The sequence below is a fragment of the Myotis nattereri genome (assembly GCF_964212035.1).
Source record: "Myotis nattereri genome assembly, chromosome: 11".
Taxonomy (NCBI): Eukaryota; Metazoa; Chordata; class Mammalia; order Chiroptera; family Vespertilionidae; genus Myotis; species Myotis nattereri.
The window spans coordinates 55145393-55171830 of record NC_138086.1 but is presented as its reverse complement, the minus strand read 5'-3'; the positions used below and the strand labels follow the sequence as shown (position 1 = coordinate 55171830).

Sequence of the window (26438 nt, the reverse complement as noted above, 5' to 3'; positions counted from 1 at the left end):
TCTTCCCCATTCCCATTAATGGCAGATCTATCCTGCCAGTTGCTTAGGCCATAAACATGGGTAATCTGTGACCTGTCTCTTTCTCTCATACCCCATTCCAATCCATCAGGAAATTATGTTGACCCCACCTTCAAAATATACCCCACATCTGACTATTTCTCTTACTTCCATTGCTATCATACTGGTCCAAGCCACCGTCACTCTCGCCTAAATTGTAACATGTGATCTCACTGCTTCCATTTTTGCCTGCTATAAGCTATTCTCAATTCACTAGTCAGATAATCTGTTAAATGAAAATCAGGTCCAAACGCACCAATTTTACTTGGTGTAAAAGCACAAAGTCCTTATAGTGCTCTGAAGACCCTTCGTACTCTCGGTCCCAGAACTTCTGACTCATTTCCTACGACTCCTCCCCCTGATCACTCTGTCCCAGTCACACTCCTTTCTGCCTCTTGCATAAACCAGGAATACTCCTCCAGGCTCCTTCCAAAGGCCAGACACTCGACCTTAAATACTTTCCCATCTGTCCTTCCATTTCCTTCAAGTCTTTGATTCAAGCAGGTTAATCCTGACCACAATATATAACTATGTACTTATCCTCCCCTACACACCCCTACGACTCTTCATTCTTTTGACTCCACTTTAATTCATAGCAAGTTTTTACCTTCTACTATGATATATAATTTATTTACTTATTTGGTTATCATTTATCTCCCCCATAAATGTAAGATTCATGAAGGCAGGATGTTTCATTTTGGTTTTGTTCACTGCTGCTGATGCCCAATCAATATTTATTATGAGAATGAATAAAAGAAAATTATTTTAATTCACCTGGTAATACATTTATATTAGACTAATAATAATACAACAGACTAATAATATTAACAACCCTAGCCAACTATAACTATAGTACAATTTTACAGGACGTTGGGAAAAGTTTCAGGAAAACCTCAGAAATATATAGAAAGTTGGCCAACAATGAAAGAAAAAAAATAGTAGTTCAAGAAACATATTAGATTCTATAAGTAGATAGATAAAGGTAATTCCTACATTTTATTATTTTCAACACAATGATAATTTTCATGTTTTAAAATATTTGGTTGTCTTCCACATTTAATTTTGATCAAATTATCATGTTCATACACCATGAGGTATGCTTGATCTCTAGTGAAAGGAGGCAGCCAATTCTGCAAATTCAATTCAGGAAATATTTAGAGAGTATAGGTTCTGTGTTAAAAAAAACAAAACAAACAAACAAACAAAAAACATGTGCCCTGGCCAGTGTGGCTCCTTGGTGAGTGTCCTCCCAGGCATCGAAAGGTCACTGGTTCAATTCCCCGTCAGGGCACATGCCCAGGTTGCTGGTTCATCCACAGTAGGGGAGTGTTCGAGAGAGCCAATTGATGTTTCTCTCTCACATTGATGTGTGGGTCTCTCTCTTTCCCTCTTCCTTCCTCTCTCTTTCTAAAAATCAATAAAAAACGTATTTGTTAAAAAATGCTGCTCACTGAAAGATGCAACAAACAGGAAGCTATAATGTCCACCAACAAAAGGTTAGTGATCTAGTTGGGGAAAAGCAAGCACACAGCTATCTACAATACGGAGCATTGGTAGAGTCAATGGCAAAGCCAAAGTAAAACAAAGTCTTACAACATGGGCTCTCTTCGCTGTAATTTCTGTAGCTAGAAAGATATATATGGTGAGAAAGATAGATAGATAACTTACTTTTTCAAAATCACATGCTCTTCCCCTCTGCCTGAATCCTGACTGAACTACTTTAGGGTGGCATTCAAGTATTAAGATTCTCAAGTGAAAATTTAAGGAAACAAGTCATCTGACTAAAGGAAGAAAAGGCTCTATTTGAGTAACTTCACAAAGACAGAGCAAGGCATTAATGGCTGTCAGCAGAAGATCAGCAGAGACAGAAAATCAAGAAAGGGCAAAATATTTGGGAAATTCTCTGTGGGTGAAATCTATAAAGGGATGCAGATGGGAGGAGCAGATGGTGACAGATCGTGCGTGGCATGCTAAAGAATTTGGGTTTATTTTCCAAGAGTTTCATCCATTATTACAAGTGGGTTTGGGTTTATTTTCCAAGAGTTTCATCCATTATTACAAATGGGTTTGGGTTACTCATTTTAGTATGGTAAGAAAGTCTGGAGGATAAATTCAGGTAATATAAATACTTTAAAAAAAAAAAGTAATTCAAATGTATTTGAAGTGATGATGGCCCACTTTTAAACCACCTAAAACTGTATGTAAAATTAAGCCACTGAAATATTCAAATCTCACTTTACAAAAATAGGCTGAAATACATTTTTCCCCAAAATTAACTGTTTCTTTGTAAATGCCTCTAAATCAGTGGTTCTCAACCTTCCTAATGCCGTGACCCTTTAATACAGTTCCCCTCACGTTGTAGTGACCCCCAATTTCAGTTACAAATTGAACATAATTAAAGCATAGTGATTAATCATAAAAACAATATGTAATTATATATGTGTTTTCCAATGGTCTTAGGCGACCCCTGTGAAAGGGTCGTTCGATCCCCAAAGGGGTCGTGACCCAAAGGTTGAGAACCGCTGCTCTAAATTATGTAGTCAAATTTTGTGAAAGTCGATAATCTCATTTCAAGTGAGAAATGACATAAGTGGCACATTTTTGTCACTGTGTTTTAAAATCAAAAGCTGGGAAACTTTACAAACATAAAAGGCACAAAGGCAGCCTATAAATATCAGCACAACAGCATCATGTGAAAATTCCAGGTTCTGTAAATAATGGATCATTTTTAAATTCAAAATGCAAGTAAATATTCAGCAACCACTTAAATATTTTTAATTCATCCAGTAGTTTGAACAAGGGCAGAGAGAAAAATAACATAAACCTAACCACACACTAAAATGTCAAACAAGATTATTACTATTTTGAGCTATAAACTCTTGGTTGCTTAGTGTCTGCATCAGTTAACACTATTACTATTAGCCTGATAGTTTGAAAATTTCTTCATGATAATATGCAAGTTTATAATTCAGAAATTTAAGATAATTCAATTGTTCCACTTATAACAATTTAATTTTTCTTTTCTGTAGTACATCCACATCTCTCATTTTATCCTCACTACAACCCCATAAGGGAAGAGTAAAAAATATCACCAGTTCATAAATGAATAAAAACCTGAAGCTCAAATAAACTGTTTGCCCAAGGTTACATTCCAAACAAGTTGTAGAGTTAGTGTTCAAACTTGAGTTTGAATTCTTCCTGAATCCAGTGCTTTTTCTCCCCATAAATTGCATAGATAGATATGTTTTTATCTGATAAAGATGATATGTTTACCCATTTTACAATGTGTATCTTAGAAGAAACAGAAATCAGTATAATTTTTGGTGCTGCATGGAAATTTTGTTTTATTTTGGGGGGAAATTTTTATTAAAGCACTCGAAGTCATAGGGAAAAAATCGCAACAAAAAAATCAATAAAATAACTTGGAAAAATTTTAGAAGTAAGAATGATTATGGAAAAAGACACAAAACTGAAACTTCTGAAGTTGCCTTTTTCCTGTTAAGAACACATTTTAACTTATTTTCTGTTCCTTACATTCTTAATTAAAACTACATATATAATCTACATATAATCTCAACTACATATAATCTCAACAGTGCAATTCGTAAAAGTCTTTACTCTGCTTAAGAAGCACAAAGAGATATTTTATAAATCTTCAAAATGTTATACATATTGTAATACATCATTTATTTCATATTTCCTAAAATTCCCCACAAGTCACTAGTATAACTTTTTAAAGGTTATTTTTCACTATTTGCCAAAATATTTTCAATCAAACTTATTTGTTTAAAAACTATTAAAGGTAAAATAAATCATTTGCCAAAGTAATTTTAATTTGTATTTCTATCCAAAACTGTGTAAAAAAAGACCCATGCCATTTCTACATCTCCCCAATTCAACCATACCATTACTCCCCTAATTTCTCTAACCCTCAAGATCTCCCCTGAATGTTACATCACCTGAAGGCAGTTCTTCCCATCTACAGCATTTAATTTTCCCACTCCATGCATCTCAACTAGACCAGTCTTCCCAGAATGGGTTCGTATTTGCCTATGTATGTGTTTATTATTTCCCACAGTTTTCAGCACCCAGTAGGTAAATGTTTACTGACTGAATAAAACTCTTGAGATCATACGTAGCAAGTAAACAAAGAGACTTAATAAAAGCATATTGCTTTTAAAGCCCAGTTTGGTTCACTGTTGTGTTCCCAGACTGAGAACAGTGCTTAGCACACAGTAGGTACTCAAGAAGAAACTTTCAGTTTATTTTTTTAAAACTATTTTTAAAAACTATTTTATTGATTTCAGAGAGGAAGGGAGAGGGAGACAGAGACAGAAACATCAGTGATGAGAGAGAATCATTGATCGGCTGCCTCCTACAGGCCCCCTACTGAGGATGGAGCCCATAACCCATGCAAGGGCCCTTGACTGGAATCGCACCCGGGACCCTTCAGTCCCTAGCCGGACATTCTATCCACTGAGCCAAACCACCCGGGGCTCAGTTTCTTTAAATGTGAACAACTGAAGGAAGTCCTTCTCTTTCTCATGAAGGAGCACAATGAGGCTAGCTTCTTCCTTTCTTCCCATACTTCTAAACTGTTTATATTACAACATTTACAGTGGCTCAGTACTAAGGATCTTATTAATTAAAACAACCAAACCATAACAACCAGGACAACATGCACCTTCGTCTAGTGATCAAATGTCCATGACAGGTTTGGGGAACGTTCCTTCCAACCTGTTTTAGTGACATGCTTTCTGAACTGATCAGAATTCCTGCTCTAATCTCAGGCTTATTAGCAGGCCACCTGCGTACAAGGACAGTTTGGCTGGTAGAGTCCTAAGTTCCTCAAGAAAATCTTCAACACAAGAGAGATGACACAGCAAGCCGTGGCCTTTACCCTTGCCACTCCTAATACAATTCTGATTTTACTAAACACTTTCAGAAATGACTTCAGGCCTAATCCTGCATTTCTGAGCATGTGTGAGAGATGTGACTCAGGTGGGATCAGAACCTATCTAAGGGTCCTCCTATACTTGCCTTAAAAAAAAAAAAAAAAAAAAAAAAAAGCATGTCTTTCAAGTCTTCAATCTCAAATCCCCCTTCCCCCGCCCCCCCAAACCACCTCACATTTCTCATCATAAAATGTTGAGGGAGAAACCAGGGAAAATCCAGAATATAAATAATAGCCCTGGTACACTTTCAGCATCTATTTACGACCTGGTCCATCTCCAGGCCTTACTTTACTTTTCGTTCATCTCCAACTTAAACTGCTTAAGTTATATTAGCTTGTTCACCGTGTATAAGAAATAGACACTAATTCATTTAAAGAAAGATCCTTTAGTCTACAAAGCCTAGGATTTAAAAGGGCTAACCATTTTTATAGTCCTGTGAATTCCCAATTAATTAAGTTTTACTGCATAGCTATTAAAATCAACACAATACACTTTAATGCTCAATAATTTAGAGTAGGTATAAAAGTCTTAATATGTTCCTTTAGAATTACCTTTCTCCTTGCTTTCCTGATATACAGTAAATACAAGTAGAAATGATATAATTTGAAAACAATAGGATTAGATTTAAAAATGTACATATTGCCCATTATATACAGACATCTCAGTCAAGTAATATGCAAAGTAGACCTTCCTGTTATAAACAGACACTATAAGGTTAGGTGTCTGGTGAACAGGTGACTAAATCATTCGGGGGGTGGCAGAGGCCAGGGCACAAAACGATGAATCTGAAGTTCTAAGCAGCCCATCCATGCTAATTAAAGGAAATACCTGGGGAATTGGTCAGCATTTACTTAATTAATAATCAACGTGATAAGCAAGCTTCAGGTAAGACAAAGGTGGATTTTAATCTGAAACTTGCCACGGATCTCCGATTACAAGGCGCTGTATCACGTGAGGTGTTCTAGAACTGTTTTCCCCAAGCCGACCATGAGTGACCATGTTGATTAGATTCCTAACTAACCAGAAAAAGCCTATTTTATTCCAGCTTCTGTCCTGCCTTCAAAGCTTCGCAGTCCTGTTCACATACAAAGGGCCAGTGCTGGTAAACTGACCCAGCCTCCCGCTCCTCTCGGTGACCACAAGGCAGCCTCTTCATTCCAAAGACGTAACCTAAGCTGGCACAGATGGCCTAGCTCGCTGCTACTGCAGGGGAGCTGGGTTTGTTTTCAGGGTGGGGGCTGCAAGACGCCAGGTGTATTTATAGAAGGAAGCAAGCCTCTATGATGGAGGGATGATGACAGCAGAGGAAGTATCTCCCCTCTGGGAAGATCCGGATTCCAAGGCCTGGGTTCTACTCCTGACTCGCCAGCTACCAGCTATGTAAACGTACTAAGACCCTTCTGGTCTGTGATCCGATGGATTTAAACAATACCCCTTGCCTGGGATGCATGTCAGTATGATGAACAAAAATCTCCTATGTCAAGCCCAGGACGTGGTACGCAGTCGATAAACGGAAACCTGCTCTCCCATCCTCCGGTTCACCAAGAACTGAGCTCAAAAATCACAAAGAGAGACTGCAGCATGAGCCCTGAAAGGCCCAAGCTGGTTGGCAGGGAGAGAAACGACTTGGGTGGAGGCTCGCCTATTTACCGAAGGATTTCGTTTAAAATGGAGTTCGGATATTGATAAGAGGGGAAGACATATGGAAAAAGCATCCAGTAGGAGCAAAACAGGCCCCCCCAAAAAAGACGTCCCTTTATGTAAACACAAAACAAACTTCGGAAGCTGCGGATATCCTGCGAACCTCCTCTGTGGCCTCAATGAAAACCAGCGGAGCACGTAGAGCTGACCTAGATGCACAGGGGCCACGGGCCACCTTGTCAGTTGCAGATCACGCTCTTTTGCAAAAAACGGTCCTCAAACCCGAGCCCACTCCCCCGCCTCCTAACCCGCCCCAGATGGGCTTTGGAAACCCGGGGGGAGTATCAGAAGGGTCAGCGAGAGGGGAGGTCTGGGCAGATAACTGAAAGGCAAGGAGGTGGGAGAGGGGGCGGGGTGGAGCAATGTGGCAGGGCCCGGGCCAGCGAGCCACAAAGACCGCGGCTGCACAATAAGGGGAAAGAAGAGACTGCGACAAGCGTCGGCTCCTGGTCGCCCTCGGGGGGCGAAGGCGAGGCCCGGTGCGCGCAGAGCGTGGGAAGACGGGGAGGGGGCGTGGGCTGCAGGAAGAGAGCCGCTGGCCGGGCTGGGAAGCCGAGCAGCACCGGCCCGAGCAGGTGCAAAGCCCCCGGCCGGCAGGAAGGGACTCGGGAGACTCACGGTGTAGAGCAGGTTGAGTGCGCACAGGCAGTTCTTGGAACACGCGAAGCCTCCGCAAACCATCTTGGATTCTGCGGTGCCCGGCCACGGCAGGTAAATCTGGCCCGCGCTCGCGAACAGCCTCTTTGTCTTGGCCTCCGGGGCCTGGCCGAGCCGGGAGAGCCGCGCGGACACCGGCGGAGGACCCGGGGCTGGGGAGCTGTGCGCGGCGCGCCCTGGGCGGCTGCGACCCGCTCGGGAACCTGCGGCCGCAGCAGCTGGAGCCCGAGCCCCGCCCAGCACCCCCGCCTCGCCCCGCGCGCTGATTGGCCGCCAGCGGGGAACAAAGGTAGGAATATGCAAATCGGTGCGCTCAGCCAGTCGGGATCCGGGAGGGGCGGGGCGGCCCTGGGGCGCAGGGGAGGGAGCCGCGGGCGGGAGCGTGTGACTCGGCCTCGCCGCGGCTTCCTGGGGAGCAGGTGAGGAGGCGGGCGGGGCTGGATGCGGGAGAAGCGGACAGCTGCTCGCGGTGCTGGGCCCCGGCGGGTGACGTGGCACCATTTTGAATGAGATTTTAAAGTTAAGCACCAAACCTTGTTTGAATTCAGGAAGGAAGGCATAAGTCACTGAGTCAATCAATGAATGAATGGCAAGCATTTAAAAGAGAGAGCGAAGTGGAGGAAAGCGAAAGGAAGGGAATGACTGAAAGAATAAGAAGATGAAATCTCTGCTCCTCTCAGAAACTGGGAAAGATACTTGGGAGTCTTGTCAGGTCAGATTTATCCTAGAGATTTGCAAAATATTAATAAACTTGTGAATACGTGCATGCAAAAGAAAATCAAGAGAGATTTTTGTTTTGTTTTGTTTACGGATCCTGAATTTTAATAAGATTTTTTTCACAAATAACTGAAAAAATTTTAATGACATTCTTCGCCTCAGTCAATTAATTATCACTTTATTGTCTACGGTAGAAATGCGTCTAGTATCCTCAGATTCCTGACCTATAAATTGGGATACTAATACTATGTCAAGCTTTTTGCAGTATCTGGCACAGGGTAAGTGCTCCATAAGTGACATCTATATTAGTAAATCTAATCGTTTGTAATACCTACAGTGTTCCAGGCACTAAGATAATAAACCAAAAAAGATTTGGTTATTTACCAAATCTGCTACCAAAAAAAGGTTCTTATAAAGACATTTTCTGATACATACATGGAATCTAAGAATTGATGCTGAGTAAACTATATGATAGTAAATGCTAAGTATATGCTAAATAAAATATATCAGCTGATTAAAATAATTTGTCCCCTTGGAATTCTCTGCTCCCCTTTATACCCTTTCCTTACCTCTCCTAACCCCACCACATTAAGAAGGCCCCATTGATTCTTTAGCTTTTGTACTCCACATTAACCTGTCTACACCAAGAAGGATGCCAAAAACCAATCTGGAAAATTACCCTCTATCTCCAACAATACTTTGATGCTCTGACTTTCATTTTAAAAGGCAGAGGCTTACTAAAGAAGTATTAGCAGGGGCGTCTAGTCTTCCTCTTCCCATTTCTGGGCATCACCAACATTGCCACCACTTCAACATATTCATCCAACTATGGCAGCTCTCTATGTTTTCTTCAATATACTTTCAACCATCTCCCCCTGGGTTTAATCTCTATTTTTCTCAGAGACATGCCACCTATAAGTCAGGGATCCAGCAGGAAGGAGGTGGTTCATTCAAGTAGTGTAATTGAAAAGAGTTTTTAATAAAGGCACTCTTTTCAAAAGTGTGGACGAAGTCAAAGGAAGCCAACATGAATGGTGAAGCAGCTCATACCTCGCAAAAGCAAGTACTCGTGGTTCCCCTTAAGTCTGAGCGGCAAATTAAGGGAGCAGTTGCAGAAGCAATTGTAGTTGATAGGAGTTGTGGCCTTTAAGAGAAAACAGAGAAACTACTGCAAATTGGGGAAGGAAACCAATGATTTCTCCTTAGGATTGGGAGGTAGAATTTCACAAAAGATTATTTAGTCCATGTTAACAAGGAGCTAAATAAACTACAAAAGCATAGCTTAAAAAAAAAAAATCCTATCAGAGAACTGAGGCCCCAGAGATATCTAACTAAAGTAGGGGTGAGGAATGGCCAGCCCCTGGAGAATATAAGGCCCTCAAAATCATTTGGTCTGGCCCTGCAAAGGCACTAGGGGTGAGTTAGTTAAATGTTTGACCAAAGCCCAGCTGGCATGGCTCATTGGTTGAGTGTCAATCTATGAGCCAGGAGGAAATGGTGGTCAGGGCACATGTCCTGGTTGCAGGCTCGATCCCCAGTGTGGGGGCATGCAGCCAATAAATGATTCTCTCTCATCATTGATGTTTCTATCTCTCTCTCCCTCTCCTTTCCTCTCTGAAACCAATAAAAAAATATTTTTAAACAAAGAAAGCAACTAATTGATCTTTTAATGCCCTAATGTGGACTAGTGTGACAGTTTATAATCCAGTGTTACCAGTCTGATGCTTCGAAAGGACAAAACTCAAAATGTCAGAGTTTGGAGTAAGGAAAGTTTTATTGATCAAGAAGGCCCCAACTGAGAAGATGGGCACCCTAGTGGAACTCCAAATCTATCCTAAGTAAGTAAAGATTTCAGGCTTATTTTATGTCAAAGGAAAGGGAAATGGGAGGGAAGAGAGGTGATTGGCCATCGCAGACATGTGGGGACCAGCGAGGGTCCAAGGAAGATTGTGCTAGTTGATGTGAGTCTGGCCAGGAGGTTCTTGCAAATCGTTGATAAACAATGCATATTTCCCTTATCTCCTCAAGCCGAAAGCAAAATTCCTCTAATGATAAGCAAGTCTATATGGAAGACTAAAAAGAAGCTATTATTCTGAAGGCCATGGGAACGAAGCAAGCTTGAACAAGATGGAGTCAGAGAGACCAAGCATTTTGTTACACAAAGAACCCCAGCCATAACGTGAGTCTACAATTACTTGCCAGCTCTAACACATGGGTGTTCACTTAGTACAAGGGTTAGAACGCCCAAAGACTGTGGTCAGACAACAGTGCTCCCTCCCCAACTATATCAAGGCATACAGGCCTTCTCCAGGTGTATGACAGTAACTGAAAGCTGGAGTCAGGACAGGAGATGTGAGAAAACTCCTACAAAGAAATCTGTGTCTTTATCTAGTTTTGTCTTCACCTAAGGTAGTGGCTGCCACAGGCTAAGGGAGTAGCAAAAAGAGAAGAGCCCTTCAAGGCTGGGGTAAAACAGCAGGAGGAAGAGATCTCATAGGTTGTGACTAGAGCCAAGGACATAACTAGAGACCAAAGAATATTCCACAGCAAGCAAAAAGGTAGCAACCAGATTGTAAAGCACAGAAATCCTCCAAGGCTCAGAGAGTTACATGAAGACTAAGCTAAGAGACTGTATATTTTATTAAGTGAAAGAGGAAGTTTTATGTTTATTAGCAATTTGCCCATAAAATCAATAGAATGGATAATTGATTTTTTTGAAGTGGGTCTTTAAGCAAACTGTTTTTTTAAAATAGTTTTAAGACAAAGACAAACAATCTAATCAGTTTTACATATATTTCTTACATTTAATTTACATAGCACAATTTAGGAGATTGTGACACGAATTCCTCCTTCTTCTCCTTTGTTTTATATGTTTTTTGAGCCAAGACAAACAGAATTTTTGTGCATTAGTCCAGATGCTCTGAGAAGTAGACAGCAAGACTGATCAGATGTGCAAGAGATTTATTGGGAGAAACGTCTGTGAGGGAAAACAGGAAAGGAGCTGTAGGGAGGCTGGGAGAGCTAAAAGAACACAATTCAGGTCTGACCTCTGTGAAGAGAGTAGGAAGGAAGAAAGGAGAGAGGGAGGAAGACGGAGTGAGTGAGGGATGGTAAACGGTCTTAGACTGCAGTGCAGTTTTAAGAAAATATGGCAAGGCCAGCAGGGAGTCTGAGCCAAAGTCTGATATCAGAGATATCCAACACACCTCCCTGTAATGAGCCTGCTTTAGTAACCCTGCCACGTTCAGTCATTGGTTTTCAAATACAAAAAATAATGCACTTGCCCTCCTCCATATGGTGCCAATGGGACTGAAACATATGCATATCTATAATAATAAAAGCATAATATGCTAATTAGATGACCTTCCGGATGAAGCCGGGGCTACAAGGGAAGCCCGGGTCCCGGGTGCCAGAGGGAAGCTGGTGCCAGCAGCTGGGGGAAGAAAGGCCTACTCTTGCATGAATTTCCTGCATCAGGCCTCTAACATATATATATAGACATTGTCATAGAATTAAATAAATTAAATGCCAATTTAAAAAGTGTTTGTCAGTACTTTTAACTAAAATTGATCCAGTTAAATTATTTCTAATGATAAATAGATATTTTTATTACAGATTTTTCTTGTCCATTATTCCTCATGATTTGTAATCTTTTGGATTCAGTGAATCATGAGAAGGGAGTTTCTTGGCCAAGAATAAAACAAAGAAGCTGTTAATAGCCACCTCTCTCCTTCCATGTCTATTTTCTCTGTTATTCTTTTTGTTGTTTTGCCAAACTTTAGCAATTAAATGCAACACATTCTTCCCTCCTACAATAATAGTTTCCCTTTTGCTATGCAGGATGTTTCACTATTCATGCCAAAGGCCTTCAAATCATAATTCAATTTCAGAAAATGCTTTTCTTTCCATCACAAATGAAACTGGAAGGTTCTTTTTTTCTTCTTGCTTTTACCAAGGTTTTTTGCCCTCCTCCATATGATGCCAATGGGACTAAAACATATGCATATATATGGACTTTGTTGTATAATATGAGACTAAAATCTCAATCCTGAATTTGTGTCTATTTTTAGTGGCCTAGTCAGCTCTTACAGCATTATATACAACTAGAGGCCCATTGCATGAAATACGTGCAAGAGTAGGCCTTCCTTCTCCTGGCTGCCGGCACCAGCTTCCCTCTGGCACCTGGGACCCGGGCTTCCCTCACAACCTTGGCTTTGTCCGGAGGGACATCTGGTCTAATTAGCATATTACACTTTTATTATTACAGACTAGAGGCCCGGTGCATGAAATTCGTGCTGGGGGGGGGGGTCCCCTCAGCCCAGCCTGCACCCTCTCCAATCCGGGACCCCCAGGAGATCCCTGGGATTGGGCCTAAACCGGCAGACATCCTTCTCACAATCCTGGACCGCTGGCTCCTAACTGCTCACCTGCCTGCCTGCTTGATCACCCCTAACTGCCCCCCCCCCCCCGCCCTGCCCTGCTGGCCTGGTCGCCCACATAGCCTGTTTGGTCATCCGTTCGGTTGCGATGGTCACTTAGGCTTTTATATAGATAGATTCCAAGGCCTAATGGGCAAATCCAGCTTGATGGCCAAATAAATCCCACTTGACCACTGATCAGCTGACTTTAATGAGGGGACGGTAGCTTTAATGATGTGGTAATCTGCTTACTCTTTGCCTCTCTCCCTCCACCCACATCCTCTCTTCCGATTTTTCCTTATTTGTTATGTATGAATGAGATTACAATTTAGAGAGAATTGCCGATAGTTTTAATGTTACAGTATAGCTAAAAACATTTTCTGGAAATCTACCCTATTTTGATTCCGAGTCCTGAATCTCTTCTTTTTGAGTATGTAGACCAATATGAGTTGCAGTTATTTAATCCAATAACTTCAGTCAGTACATTATTTTTTGTATCTGAAAGCTAATAATACTGTCTTAATTAATCCAAATAAATCAGAAGAAACAGGAAGAGGAGCAATTAGGGTGGCCAACTAAGTTTATTTAAATAAGCCTTCATTATATTTGAGGAAATGGAAGAAAACTTGACGTTTATCAGGATGACTAAGTGTTCTTAAATTTTATAAAATGTGCCCTCTGTCTCTTACTATATAAACAGCTTGAGTTCTAAAAGTGAGATTGATGTAGCCTAATGCAGCTCCTAGTGCACTGGAAATCACCCAAGCTGGAAACCACCCAGGCATCCATCAATACGGAAATGGATAACTAAATCACGGTGCATTTCACATAATGGAAACCTACCCAAGACCAAAAATGACCAAAATACAGCTCCCTCCATAAGAATGTGTCTCACAAACATAGAACCGAGTAAAAGAAACCAGAAATACAAGAATGTATTTTTGCATGATTCCATTTATATAAAACTCAAAAACATAAATTTTAATGACAGCATTTTGGATGAATGCTAAAGAGTAAAACTATAAACGAAAGTGAGGGATTGATGGCCATAAAGGTCAGGTAGTCATGCATTTGGGGATGTGTGTGAAAAGGCTGAGAGGGATACTCTTGGGTGTTGAATGTTCCTGGATGATTAGTTGGGTGGAGGGAGACACACCCTAATCTGTGATTTTATATTACTAAACAATGTTATTATAGAAAAAATAGTAAAACCATCTACAAATTTTTCAATTTATTTTTGCACATATTTTTCTTTAGAACAGTAACTGTGAAGAAACATGGCTAATAAGGTGACCTTTGTCATTTCATTTTAGAGGACTTTGTATCTTGGCTGGTACTGCCATAAAGTGACAATTTTGTCTTCATGACTTCATGTTTTGTTTTGTTTTTTGGCAAAGTCTACCAGGTACAATTTAGGGCAAACAGACAGTTTTAGAAAGAAAAGTGTGTCAGAGCTAAAGCATATCCTGTTTACACAAGTTCAAATATACTAGAACATACTGTTTAGCATGTTCCTGAAATAAGGAGCATGGTAAATATTCTAACTTTATACATTGGTCAGAAAATATTCTTATTTTTCTGTCTCATTTTATTGAGGGTCTTCCACTCACTCTGCTGAATTCTAGGTTGGAACTGATCTTTCCCTAGAAGTTTGAAGGACTTTATTAAATTTTTATCTTGCAGTGCTGTTAAAAAGTCCAAAGCCATTCTGATTCCAGATATTTTCTTTATGAAAATTTGTACTTTGTTCATTTTGTAAGCTTGTATAATCTTCCATTAGATCTGAGCAGTGGCCTTTTTTCTGGCCCTGCTGAAGAGAGGATTGGATTTCCCATGGTGAGATGGACAGAGAAGGGAATCTTGGAGGAGAATCCCCTTATTTCACATAATCGATAAAGCTTTCCACAAAACCCCATCTTCCTGTGGGGGCCTCAGGAAATTATTTTCCCAGAGGCACCCCAAGAACTCCACTTCCACCAGTAACATTACCCATCTAGCTACTTCCATTTCTACCACCTTCTACGAACCCCATTATCATCATCTTTTCACACCTTTGCCCAGGTCTATTCCCGTATCTCTCTATTCTCTGTGAGAGGAAGAACTATGTAAGTATAGTTTAAAATTTTTTCCTTCCTGGTACCCAGCAAATTCTAGGCATCCAATGAATGTTTATTAAATGAATAAATAAATGCACTAACATTGAAGCTATAAAAGTTGATTACAAGACTTCTAACCCCAACATGAACTCCTCCCCTGGTTTTTATTATTTGCCAATAAGATCATCATGCTTCTTTGTGTTATTAACTCCATTTTAAAGATCATAAAGTTGAGGTGTAAGGAATTTGCTACTGGCGCAAGGAATTTGTTACTGGTCATACAGCAGAGTGGCTTTATTTTAATTCCCGGTCCCATTATATACCAGGCACAGAAAGGTCCCTCAGCAGGTTTGAGTTTCTCAAACCCTGCGCATTCCAAAGAAAGGCCAGTCTTCAGGACTGTTCTTGTCCAGTTCCTGGGAAATGACTTGAGCCAACGGAATATTTTACCTGGAAGTGTTTTAGTATGATGAGGCCTTGGGCCATGCTGTTAGTCTAGTGCAGTGGTCGGCAAACTGCGGCTCGGCAAACCGCAGCTCGCGAGCCTCATGTGGCTCTTTGGCCCCATGACTGTGGCTCTTCCACAAAATACCGACTTCTGCGCATGGGCCACGAAGTTTCAATCACACTGTATGTGCACACCTGCATGTGGTATTTTGTGGAAGAGCCACGCTCAAGGAACCAAAGAGCCGCATGTGGCTCGCGAGCCACGGTTTGCCGACCACGGGTCTAGTGAATGCTTGTTTTGCTCTGGCACAGGCTGGAGGTGGGGCAGTGGGAAAATGGAGTCTGAGTTGTGATCACTCACCCTGGGTCCCATGCCTCCATGACTGACCCCTAATACAAACCCTGGATATCCAAGGCTAAGGTGAGCTTCCATGGTTTGCAACGCTTTGCACGTATTGTCACACATCATTGCTGGGAGAATTAAGAGTGTCCTTGTGCAACCCACAGGGAGGGAACACCTGGAAACTTGCTTGATCCCTCGTGGGCCTCTTCTCATGCTCTTTTTCCCTTTGCTTGTTTTAATCCCTATCCTTGCATTGTAATAAACAGTTACGGTGCATTTTAATGATACATGGAGCCTGAGAGTGGACGAGGTGACTCCCAGAACAATATCTCACCATGCTACCAGGCCTTGCTAAGTTCTAGAATATGCTGTAAACTTAGGTTTTAACTTGGGAAATAAATGCTTTTTATAATTGACTTCTTTACAATAAAACATTCCTGTGCTGTTTCCAGGGATACCGCGTTTTAGATTTGGAGGTTGCTTAAAAAAACAACAAACTCACTAAATAGCACAAATAAGGGAGTTTTAAAATCATCTTATGTTTCTTAGAAATCATAAATACCCTGCTCTAACCAAGTATCTTAAGGCAAAATGCTATAAATTAGTTTATGCTATTAGAAGTAAGGCTGATTATTGTTTCTTCTTTTTAGAAAGTCATAGGAAATACGATTAATATATGTATTCACAGAAGTGGTTTTGACATGTTGCATGATGCAAACACCGATTTGGGAGTCAGCCAATTTTGTCTTAGCCACGGATTAGGCTTTAGGTACACCTGATCTTCAGTTTACGCATCTATTACCTGCAATGACAATCCCTCTTTCAATACCTCCTTCAATCAGGGTGAGGAGGAAAAGAGATCAAGCATATGAAAAACATCTGGAAATATTAAAGCAGTATGTGAATGTAAAACATTATACATTCTCAACTGAGTGGCAACAAAGTTATATTTTCAGGGTAGTTCGTTTATGCTCTTAAGAAGCTCTGCCTGTAAGCGTACCCTGTCATGGGAGGTACTTGAACTTACCCATGAGATTTGTACTTAAAAGCTTAACTTGTAAACTAAGATGTCTGATTAAGGGGCGTCTCCGGAGTCTCTCCTGAAGTATTGGGGCGAAAGTTTCCTCTTGTAGTAGGTAGATGCCAAACAGGGAGCAGAGGGTGTAAGGGAAAGCAGCCTGCGAATAAGGGGAACACAGCGAAGGCACAGACAATAGAATACAAGAGAAATGGGGTCTGAGCCACCGGGTTTGGCTATACAGGAAGCTTTTGCTGTTGACTGTAGATATATCCTTCTTATCATTTCTTCCTTCAAATTCATCAAATACTGCTCCTCACAGCAGTCTCTGTCTTATGCTGCAATATGTAAGGAGTACACATATTGCTTTACAAGTGACACCTGCCAACTGCCCATACGTTATACTTTATACAGACTTAATGTAACATTAACTGACATTTATCATTAACAAACAAAAATTATACTAGGAAGGAGTTTAAAGTTGACTGAGCATCCCATCTTATACCCAGTTAATGGAGTTCAAAGAAGTAAAAAGAAAAAAAGAAAAAGTAAACAGATTGAAGGAAAGAAAGGGAAAATATATACATATGAGGGGAAAATCACAGTTGTTTTATTTTTGGTTAAATATCTAGATTTTAGCACATAGCCTGATACAAAGTAAAAGCTCAGTAAATATTTGTGTAATGAGAGGAACAGGAGGAAAGACAGCTGGACAAGCACAGAAAATAAACATACACGCATACTTACGGGATATCTTCCAAGGGAAAAGGAAGAAACAGCATATTCCTAAAACTGGAGGAGAGAGATAGAGTTAGAGACAGAGATAGAAGGAGAGAGAGAGAGAGAGAGAGAGAGAGAGAGAGAGAGAGAGAGAGAGAGCTGCAGTAGCACACCAAACCACAGAACAGATTGAAAGAGAAAGAAAAGAGAGAGGCCAGGAGTCTTTGAACTCGGCCTGGTGACAGCTCAGTAAAGCTGGGAGATGTCAGAGGTCTATTTATTATCTTTGATACTTGAAATGCTAATTCAGTGATTAAAGGCTTCCCACCACTTGTTATTTAAACTTAAATTTTCAGTCCACAACTGCCCACCAGGTGGGAAATGATTCTTTTGGCTGCACTGCCAGTGATGGAAGAGCCAGGGTGATGGGTCGAAGTCCTGCCAAGATCTGAGGCTGTCGGCTCTTTTTTAGAATAAGTAGAAGATACCCCAGCATCTGATGTTTGCATTTTAAAAGATACAGTTGTGCAATAACATTGTCGTTTCCCACACGATTCTTTTTGTTTGCTAATGCCATCCACAGGCATTCATTCTCTAAGGCAGTGGTTCTCAACCTTCTAATGCCGCGACCCTTTAATACAGTTCCTCATGTTGTGGTGACCCCCAATTTCATTGTTACAAATTGAACATAATTAAAGCATAGTGATTAACCACAAAACAATATGTAATTATATATGTGTTTTCCGATGGTCTTAGGCGACCCCTGTGAAGAAGGGGTCGCAACCCACAGGGTGAGAACCGCTGCTCTAAAGAGACCTCTGAATATTAAATTACTCAGAGCATCCCTTGACCTTTAAAATGTTCCTTTGAAGTTGTCCCCTCTTTTGATTGACCCAAGGTTATTTAATGTAGGCAATAGTGAAGAGCAGGTATAGGGATAATACAGTCAAAAACAAATGATCTGTCAGTTAAGTAATGTTAAGATTCATAAGAACAAGAGAAAATTTGAAGATTGGGTAAAAAGCAACAATTTAATTTTAGCTTATTTCTCATCATAACCAGTAACTCTTTTATAACTATATAACTATATAACTATATATATAACTATATCTATATCTATATCTATATCTATATCTATATCTATATCTATATATATATATATATATATATATATATATATATATATAATTGATTTCAAAAAGAGGCAGGGAGAGAGAGCTAGGAACATCAATGAAAATAATCATCCATGCCTGCCTCCTGGTTCATGGGTCGATGCTCAGCCACTGAGCCACGCCAGCCGGGCACTAATTCTTTTTTAAATTATTTTTTTTCAGTTACAGTTAACATTCAATATTATTCTGTATTCGTTTCAGATGTACAGGTTAGTGGTTAAAATCATTTCAGAGGTACAGCATGGTGGTTAGAAAATCGTGTACTTTACAGAGTGGCTCCCCTGTTGTTTCCAGTACCCACCTGGCCCCATGCATAGTTATTCCAATAGCACTGACTCTATTCCTGTGCTGTACTTTACAGCCCCAGGACTATTCTGTAGCTACCAGCTTGTACTTCTGAATCCCTTCACCATTTTCACCCGGCCTCCCGCCCCCAGCCCCTCTGTAACTATGAGTCTGTTTTTGTTGTTTTTTTTATTCTTTAGATTTTGCATATAAGTGAAATTGAAACCGGACACAAAATGGGTCCAGGTTGCCTGTCATTTCTTGAGCCAAATTAAGCAGAGACAAGGTTGAATCATATATGAGTGTCTATTCCAATAATGCCGGCAGTATGGAGAGAGCAGCAGATCATCCTATAAATCTCTTCTAACCTCTGCTACTAACCCACTGATTACATATGGATAAGGAAGTAAGGCTTGTACATGCAAGGGGGAAGGGCGAGCAGGATAATGGCTGCAGGGTCCGCGGTCCATGTGTCTTCTTCAATGATTTTGAAGTCCGATAATAAGGTAGTTAATTTTCAATGGTGTTAAAACCCAGCTCCTCCAGTTCCTGGACCCGAGAATGGTCAGCATTCCTGAGGCAAACTCCCAGAGAGGGTCAGGGTCCAGGCACAGCAACCAAATCAGAGCATGTCTTGTCCTTTGTTCTCAGAATGAATTTTCTTTTCTGAGCAATGGGCCCATCAGCCTCAAGGCATCTCTTATCTTTTTACAGCCCTGTTTTTCTTTCTTTTTTTCTTTTGAATATATATTTTTATTGATTTCACAGAGGAAGGGAGAGGGAGATAGAAACATCAACGATGAGAGAGAATCATTGATTGACTGCCTTCTGCATACCCCACACTGGGGATGGAGCCTGCAACCCAGGCATATGCCCCGACCTGGAATCGAACCGTGACCTCCTGGTTCATAGATCGATGCTCAACCACTGAGCCACGCCAGCTGGGCCTACAGCCCTGTTTTCTTCTTGCAACACATCCTCCAGTTTCCCAGGGTCTGTAAGAAAACCTCCTATCTGTAGTTAGTAAGGTGAATAATCATTAAACAACGTGGTCCTATTCTTGTTGCATGTCCTTCCCCCTATCAAAATCATACAGTATTTGTCTTTCTCTGTTTGACTTATTTCACTGTATAATTCCCTGCTAGGCCCATCCATGCTGTCGCAAAAGGTTAGGCAGTAATTCTTATTCTTGGCTGCTTGTTGGAATCACTGAGAACGTGTTTTAAAATACTGATTTCTTGGCCTCATTTCCACATACTTTGATTCGATTGCTTCAGAGGGGGAGTCCTCCACATCCATTTTAAACACACACAACCCTCTTTTCAGGTGATTTTAATGAAAATCCAGAATTGAGTGCCTCTGCTCAAGGTGATCTGCTCGTCTCCTGTTGCACTGAATACTATGTGCACAACCACAGTGCTTTTCTGATTTACACATGACAACTTCATATGTTATTTTCTTTAAACTTAAGCCTTGATTTGCACACCCACCTCCCGCAAATCCAACTTCATTCTTCAGCATTCTCCTCCCACCAAGTCCTCCATCACTGCGAATACAACGTCATCAGGACTGACTGTGGGAAAAACCTCCTAACGCCTCCTGTACCTCACACCACCCTCACACTCCGCCATGCCGTCCTGCTGAATTTACTGTGAGGGGATCCGTCCACTTCTCTGTATCCCCACTCCCTTCGCAAGCCTCCCTCGTAGTACATCTGAGTTACCAGATATGGTCTCTGAACCAGTTTCCTTCTTCCACTCTCCTTCTCCTACAATTCATGCTCCACATAGAAGTGTTTATGACGTTTTGCTGAAGAGCATTCGAGATCTTCCTTGGAGTGCTGGTTCCCAGGGACTGGGTGGGGAAATAGCAACATATTGGTCCAAGGGCACAAACTTCCAGTTGTAAGATTAACACATTCTTGTGGATTAAATGGACAGCATGGTGATTAGAGCTAATAATACTGCACTATGTACTGGAAGGTTGTTAAGAGAATAGATCTTAAATGTTCTCACCACAAGAACAAAATGGGAATTATGTGACGGGATGGAGGTGTTAGCTAATGCTGTGGGGATAAGCCTCTTGCATTATATAAAGGTATCAGATCAACATGCTGCACAACTTAAACTTACATAATCTTATATCCCAGTTATATCTCCATGAAGCTGAAGAGGGAAAAAAAATGTTTCTTTCGCTCTAAGGGTAAAATGCAAATTGTTTAATTTGATCTACTACAGTCTCATTTCCCACTCCCCTCCCCTCACACGCCTTGCTTCTATGTCTCCACCAACCGTTTTTCTTTTTTTGTTTCTAGGCCACATCAAATCTCGTCTCCCAGGGAAAGGGGGCCTCACACAGCATCATTGTTCTTCTGCCTGAACTGTCTGTCCTCACAGCTTTCCTCTGAACCCCACCCCAGTTCCCCACACCATTCCCTGTCATTTTGGCCTGACTAAATTCTATTCACTCTTTCATTCTCAAGCTCCATATTTCCCTCATTCTAGATTAGGTCCACTTACTGAATGCTCAAATACACTGTATTGTTCCATCAAAACATTTCCAATACTTGCAATGAAACATTTACTTGTATATTTATGTATTTCTCCTTCCCAGTAGAATACAAGCTCCACAAAGTCATGGACTAGGTCTGTCTTGTTAGTGCGAAATGCACACAACGTATCACAATGTGGGTCTTGTGTCCCTCAAACACTAAATATTTAAAGAACAAATGATTAACATGGGAATGTCCTCTTTCCATATATTTTTCTTAACTCTGGGAGATTGATGAGCACTCATGGGTTCCAGCTCGGTTCTCACAGAGAGGAGCTGAGGGTGAGGAGCTCGGGATGATAAGAAACTTTCTATTGGATCCTATTGGTGTAGCGTTTGGGTTTCCTAATAATCTGTGCCCTCTCACTCTGTCTGTGTTTGCTATATTGTCTTCCTCGATGAAAGCATGCTCTTGTTTGCTCAATGGGTCCTGGTGGATTGCTGTTGGAGTGTTTCTTGTTTTTTCTTAAATATGTTTTTTATTGATTTTTTTTTTGAGAGAGAGAGAGAGGAAGAGGGAGAGAAACATCAATTGGCCACCTCCTGCATGCCCCCTTCCGGGGATCAAACCTGCAACCCAGGCATGTGTCCGGAGGGGGAGTCAAACCAGTGACCTTTTGATGCACAGGAGGACGCTCAAGCAACTCAGCCACACCAGACAGGGCTGCTGCAGTGTTATTTTAAAACAGTGTTAGTTAGTCTGGCCTGCAGGTTATGGTGTAGATCGTGGGACATGAGCAGTGGGGGCATATGACAGCCTAAAATACCACCTGGGTCTCCCACTGACACCTGTTGAACCAGAGATTTCCAATCACTAACACACCTCAGGTATTTCATCCCTTGGTCCAGCAACTAAATCATTTCTGTTTCTAAGGCTACTCACAGAAATATGAAATGCTTCTCCACTCTTGTTCTGGCCCAAGTATATGTGTGTGATTTAATATATATGATATTAAAATAATCAAAAAGCAATCTAGCCCTGGCTAGTTTGGCTCAGTGGATAGAGCGTTGGCCTGCAGACTGAAGAGTCCCAGGTTCAATTCCAATCAAGGGCAAATGCCTGGGTTGTGGGCTTGATCCTCAGTAGGGGGCATGCAGGAGGCAACCACTCAATGATTCTCTCTCATCATTGATGTTTCTATCTCTCCCTTCCTCTTTAAAAATCAATAAAAATATACATATTTTTAAAAAACAATCTACTCTTTTTTTAAAAAAAACAACAACAATCTACAGTTTTATGGTAATCAGTCAAAAACAAAGTGTGACCATAATACTTAGAACTACGAAGGAAGATAGCACTGCATAATTGCCCATAGCTAATTACCTCTCAAAGTCCTATATCCAAATACCATCACATTGGGGTAGGGGCTTCCACATATGAATCTGGGGGGACGCAGACATTCAATCCCTAATATTTGGCTAGAGCTACCACGGCAAAGCACCACACACTGCGTGGCTTCAGTAAGAGACATGGATCGTCTCAGTTATGGAGGCTGGGAGTCAGTGGGGTTGGTTCCTGCTGAGGGCTGTGCAGGAGACTCTGTTCCGTGTCACTCAGTTTCTCAGCATCTGGCGGTTTACTGGCGACCACTGGCGTTCCGCGGCTTCTGCTGCATCCCCCTGACCTCGGCCCTCATCTTCACATGTTTCCTGTCTCTCTGTGGCTGTGTGTCCAAGTTTCCCCTTTCAATAGGGGCAGCAGTCGTATTGAAGTTGAGCCCAGCCTACTCCAGAATGACCCTGTCTTTACTAATTATATCTGCAATGATCCTATTTCCAAGTAAGGTCACATTCTAAGGTATTGGGGTTTAGGACATCAGTTATAGGACGTTGGGTGGGGAATGCAATTCAGTACATCATGCCTTTAATGTCAATAAAGCTTAGATAAGGATATGAAACATCACTTAGCTCCCAAGTTTTCGGAAGCTACATTATTTTTTCACATTAATATAAAACATTATTTAATATACTAGTAGCCCAGTGCACAAAATTCGTGCACATTGAAAGGGAATTAATTAGAGGAACGTAACTTGGACTCACTAATATCAATAACATGTGAGCGTGAGGCAGTCTGCATTTCTGAAATTCAATGACATGAATTTTAGCTATTACTTTGACAAATAAATGGAATTTACAGATGCTCATTTAAAAGAGCATTCAGCTTAATATTAAAAACTCTGGCTACCAAGTCAGGTCTGTTTTCAACTTTTTGCCAGCATTGTAAATTGTTTGCAATATCTGCCCATTTAGGGTTGCATGTCATGGTTACAAATAAATCGTAACCATACCTCATTACAATTGCCATAGCATCCTGACATCACTGCTGCATATTTCTGGGACTACCCTCAAAAGATGACGGAACTATTATCATTTTACCAATCTGCACATTGTCCTTTTCAGATCTAGATTTGAGATAATCCATCAAACCACTATATTTTTCAACTCTCAACTTAGATTGGCTTGCTTTGATGAAATTTATCCGATTGGCCTCCATTTTTTAATATGAATCCACGATAAACTTGAGTTAATTTTTCTGCATTTAAAATAGGATTGAATGTGTCCCACACAGAGAGATGAAATCCATAATACTGCATTTGTGTGACTCGCGTCCTTACATTTTGTCTAGTATTATTGTTGATTACACTGTTGTCTCTGAGTCTTAATGCAATATCTGTTCCCCAGCCTTTTTCACCATGTGGAAAAAGAATAGGATATGTCATTGTATATAGGATGGTGTGTATGTGTTTTCTCACTTGATATATTCTCTTCTGTGAAAAGTATTGGCAATATTGAAATACAATTCCAAGCTTTGTGAACAAAAAGGAATATTCATTTACCAAAAAAAAAAGCCAAAAATAAACAAAAACAAACAAATGAAAAATCAAATCCTAAGTGTCATCTGAGAACACTTTGCCAAATCAAATTAGCCACTTGCTCAGTTCCTTGGTATGGTGCTTGGAGTGTTTAAAAGTGGTTTCTAAATTAGCTATTAAAAAGCATTTAATTTTGCATAAAGCAGCTTTCACTACAGAGCCTTACTTAAAAGACACTGTTCAATTATTTACGTCCCACACAGTGTGCTCAAATGATTTAGAAAGAAAACTAGCAAGTAACATTCTACAGGTTGGGCCTTTAGGTACACAACCCTCAGGGGAAATTCAAAATACTAATTTGACTTTACTTTTTTGTATCAATCTGTCTTTAGAAAAAGCTGGCAGCTTATCGGGTCACTGATGAGATAAAAAAGCCGAGAAGATACTGGAAGCATTCTGAATATTCACTTAAACGTCGAGAGGCTAGCCCCGGCCGGCGTGGCTCAGTGGTTGAATGAGGACCCAGGAACCAAGAGGTCACTGTTTGATTCCCAGTCAGGGCACATGCCAGGGTTGCAGGCTTGATTGTCAGTGTGGGGCGTGTGGGAGGCAACAGATCAGTGATTCCCTCTCATTCCTGAAGTTTCTATCTCTCTCTCCCTCTCCCTTCCTCTCTGAAATCAATTAAAATATATATATATATTTTTTTTAAATGTCGAGAGGCTAGTATCACCCTAAACATTCCAATCAAGTTTTAAAAATTAGATCTTTAGCACCATGTGTTTTACTTTTAACTTTTCTTTTTCAATGTTTATGAAGCAAAGTGTGGAAAATGAATTCATTCAAACAGACACTAATATGTGCAGCGTTGGTGGCAAAATACTGGGCGTAGCTGCCCTCCAAAACAGATACTAACAGACCATTCATTTCTGCGTTGGCTGTTGTGTGTTCAAGTTTAATACCCAAGGTTTAAAAAACAATGTACAGTGAGTTATCTAAACTGATCCATATTTCCTGGAAAATAGGCTATTACTTTTTTTTTAAAAAAACACTACCATGTAGTGTTCAGAGACTAACTGCTAAGAGAGATGAACAAAAAGTAAGTGGGTCATTGGAGCAGGCACTTCATTAAATCAGCCCCAATTCTTCCTTTTCCTGTCCCTTCAATCCTCCATACCTTGACTTCCCTTTCCTCTTCATCTTTCCATTGTGAGAATATGCTGAGGAAGGAAGAATGGCCCCCAGGACAAAAATGAGATGTTAGTAGGGAACTCTGATAATGATAATGGCATTGTCATTTCATATGGGAGTTGGGCTGTAGGGCTGTAACTACCTGACCTGAGTTACCTTCACACAATAATTATTCAAGTCCTTCTCATCTGGCTGCTATTTTTTTTTTTTTTTAGGAAGCAGAATATTCTTTCATGAGTTCTATGTCATTTTCCTGAAAGCACACATTTCTAATACATTTTGCAGTCCAATCTTCAGAGGTATCCACTGTATTCATATAGTTCCTTGCAAATTTCTCACTATTAGAATCACTATTTTGAGTATGCTCTTGGGAACAAGAATATTTCCACCACATCTGAAACAATGCACAAATCATAAAAACCTCTGGGGAGTTTAATTGTTTGCTGGAAACGTTGTTGGTCATTGTATATGGAAATAACTTTTTTTAAATATTATAAACAGGGGAAAAATAAACAAACCTTTGGATTCCATCTAAGCAAAATGACTTTAGGAATTAACATTCGACTTAAATGATTATTTTTAACCACAGTACGGTGAATAAATGTAGCAGTGACCTTTATGAATTTTATTGAGCATTAACAAACTGTGATTTGTGGTATTAGCAAATCTTTAAATCTTTCTATGATAAACAGTTTTCTTTAGGGCTTTCTGAGAGGATATGAATAGGGCCCATAGAGGCCAGAGGGCAGTTTTGGAGCATCTCCAAGTCTTAGGTCCTATGTATAGAATTATGGGATCATCCGATGCTCAGAAGGTGATGTGCTCTTTCAGGGTATCCTGTCTAACCATATGATTTTGCAAGAGAAGAAACCCAAGTCAAGAGAAGAATGAAGAATAGAGAGACTATGGTCTATCCCAGCGGTTCTCAACCTGTGAGTCGCGACCCCTTTGGTGGTCAAACGACCCTTTCACAGGGGTTGCCTAAGACCATCCTGTATAACAGATATTTACATTACAATTCATAACAGTAGCAACATTACAGTTATGAAGTAGCAATGAAAATAATTTTATGGTTGGGTCATAACATGAGGAACTGTATTTAAAGGGCCAGAAGGTTGAGAACCACTGGTATCCTACGTAATAAAAGTCTAATATGCTAAATGTCCTGTCATCCGGTTGTCAGTTCAACCAACCAAAGTATAATATGCTAATGATATGCTAAGGCCACTCAACCACTCACTATGATGTGCACTGACCATCAGGGAGCAGTCGACTGGTCAACCAGTTGCTATGATATG

The 26438-nt window shown here is 40.7% G+C and overlaps 1 protein-coding gene across 1 annotated transcript in view; it reads right to left on the bottom strand.

The window, feature by feature from the left end:
* Positions 1 to 7621, bottom strand: part of TSPAN13 (tetraspanin 13) — a 28594-nt gene extending 20973 nt beyond the window's left edge. Inside the window, exon 1 of the mRNA XM_081101773.1 lies at positions 7332 to 7621. Coding sequence (XP_080957899.1) covers positions 7332 to 7394 — 63 coding nt within the window. The 5' untranslated portion in view covers positions 7395 to 7621. The remainder of the gene's footprint in view (positions 1 to 7331) is intronic.
* Between the last annotated feature and the right edge of the window lie 18817 nt (positions 7622 to 26438).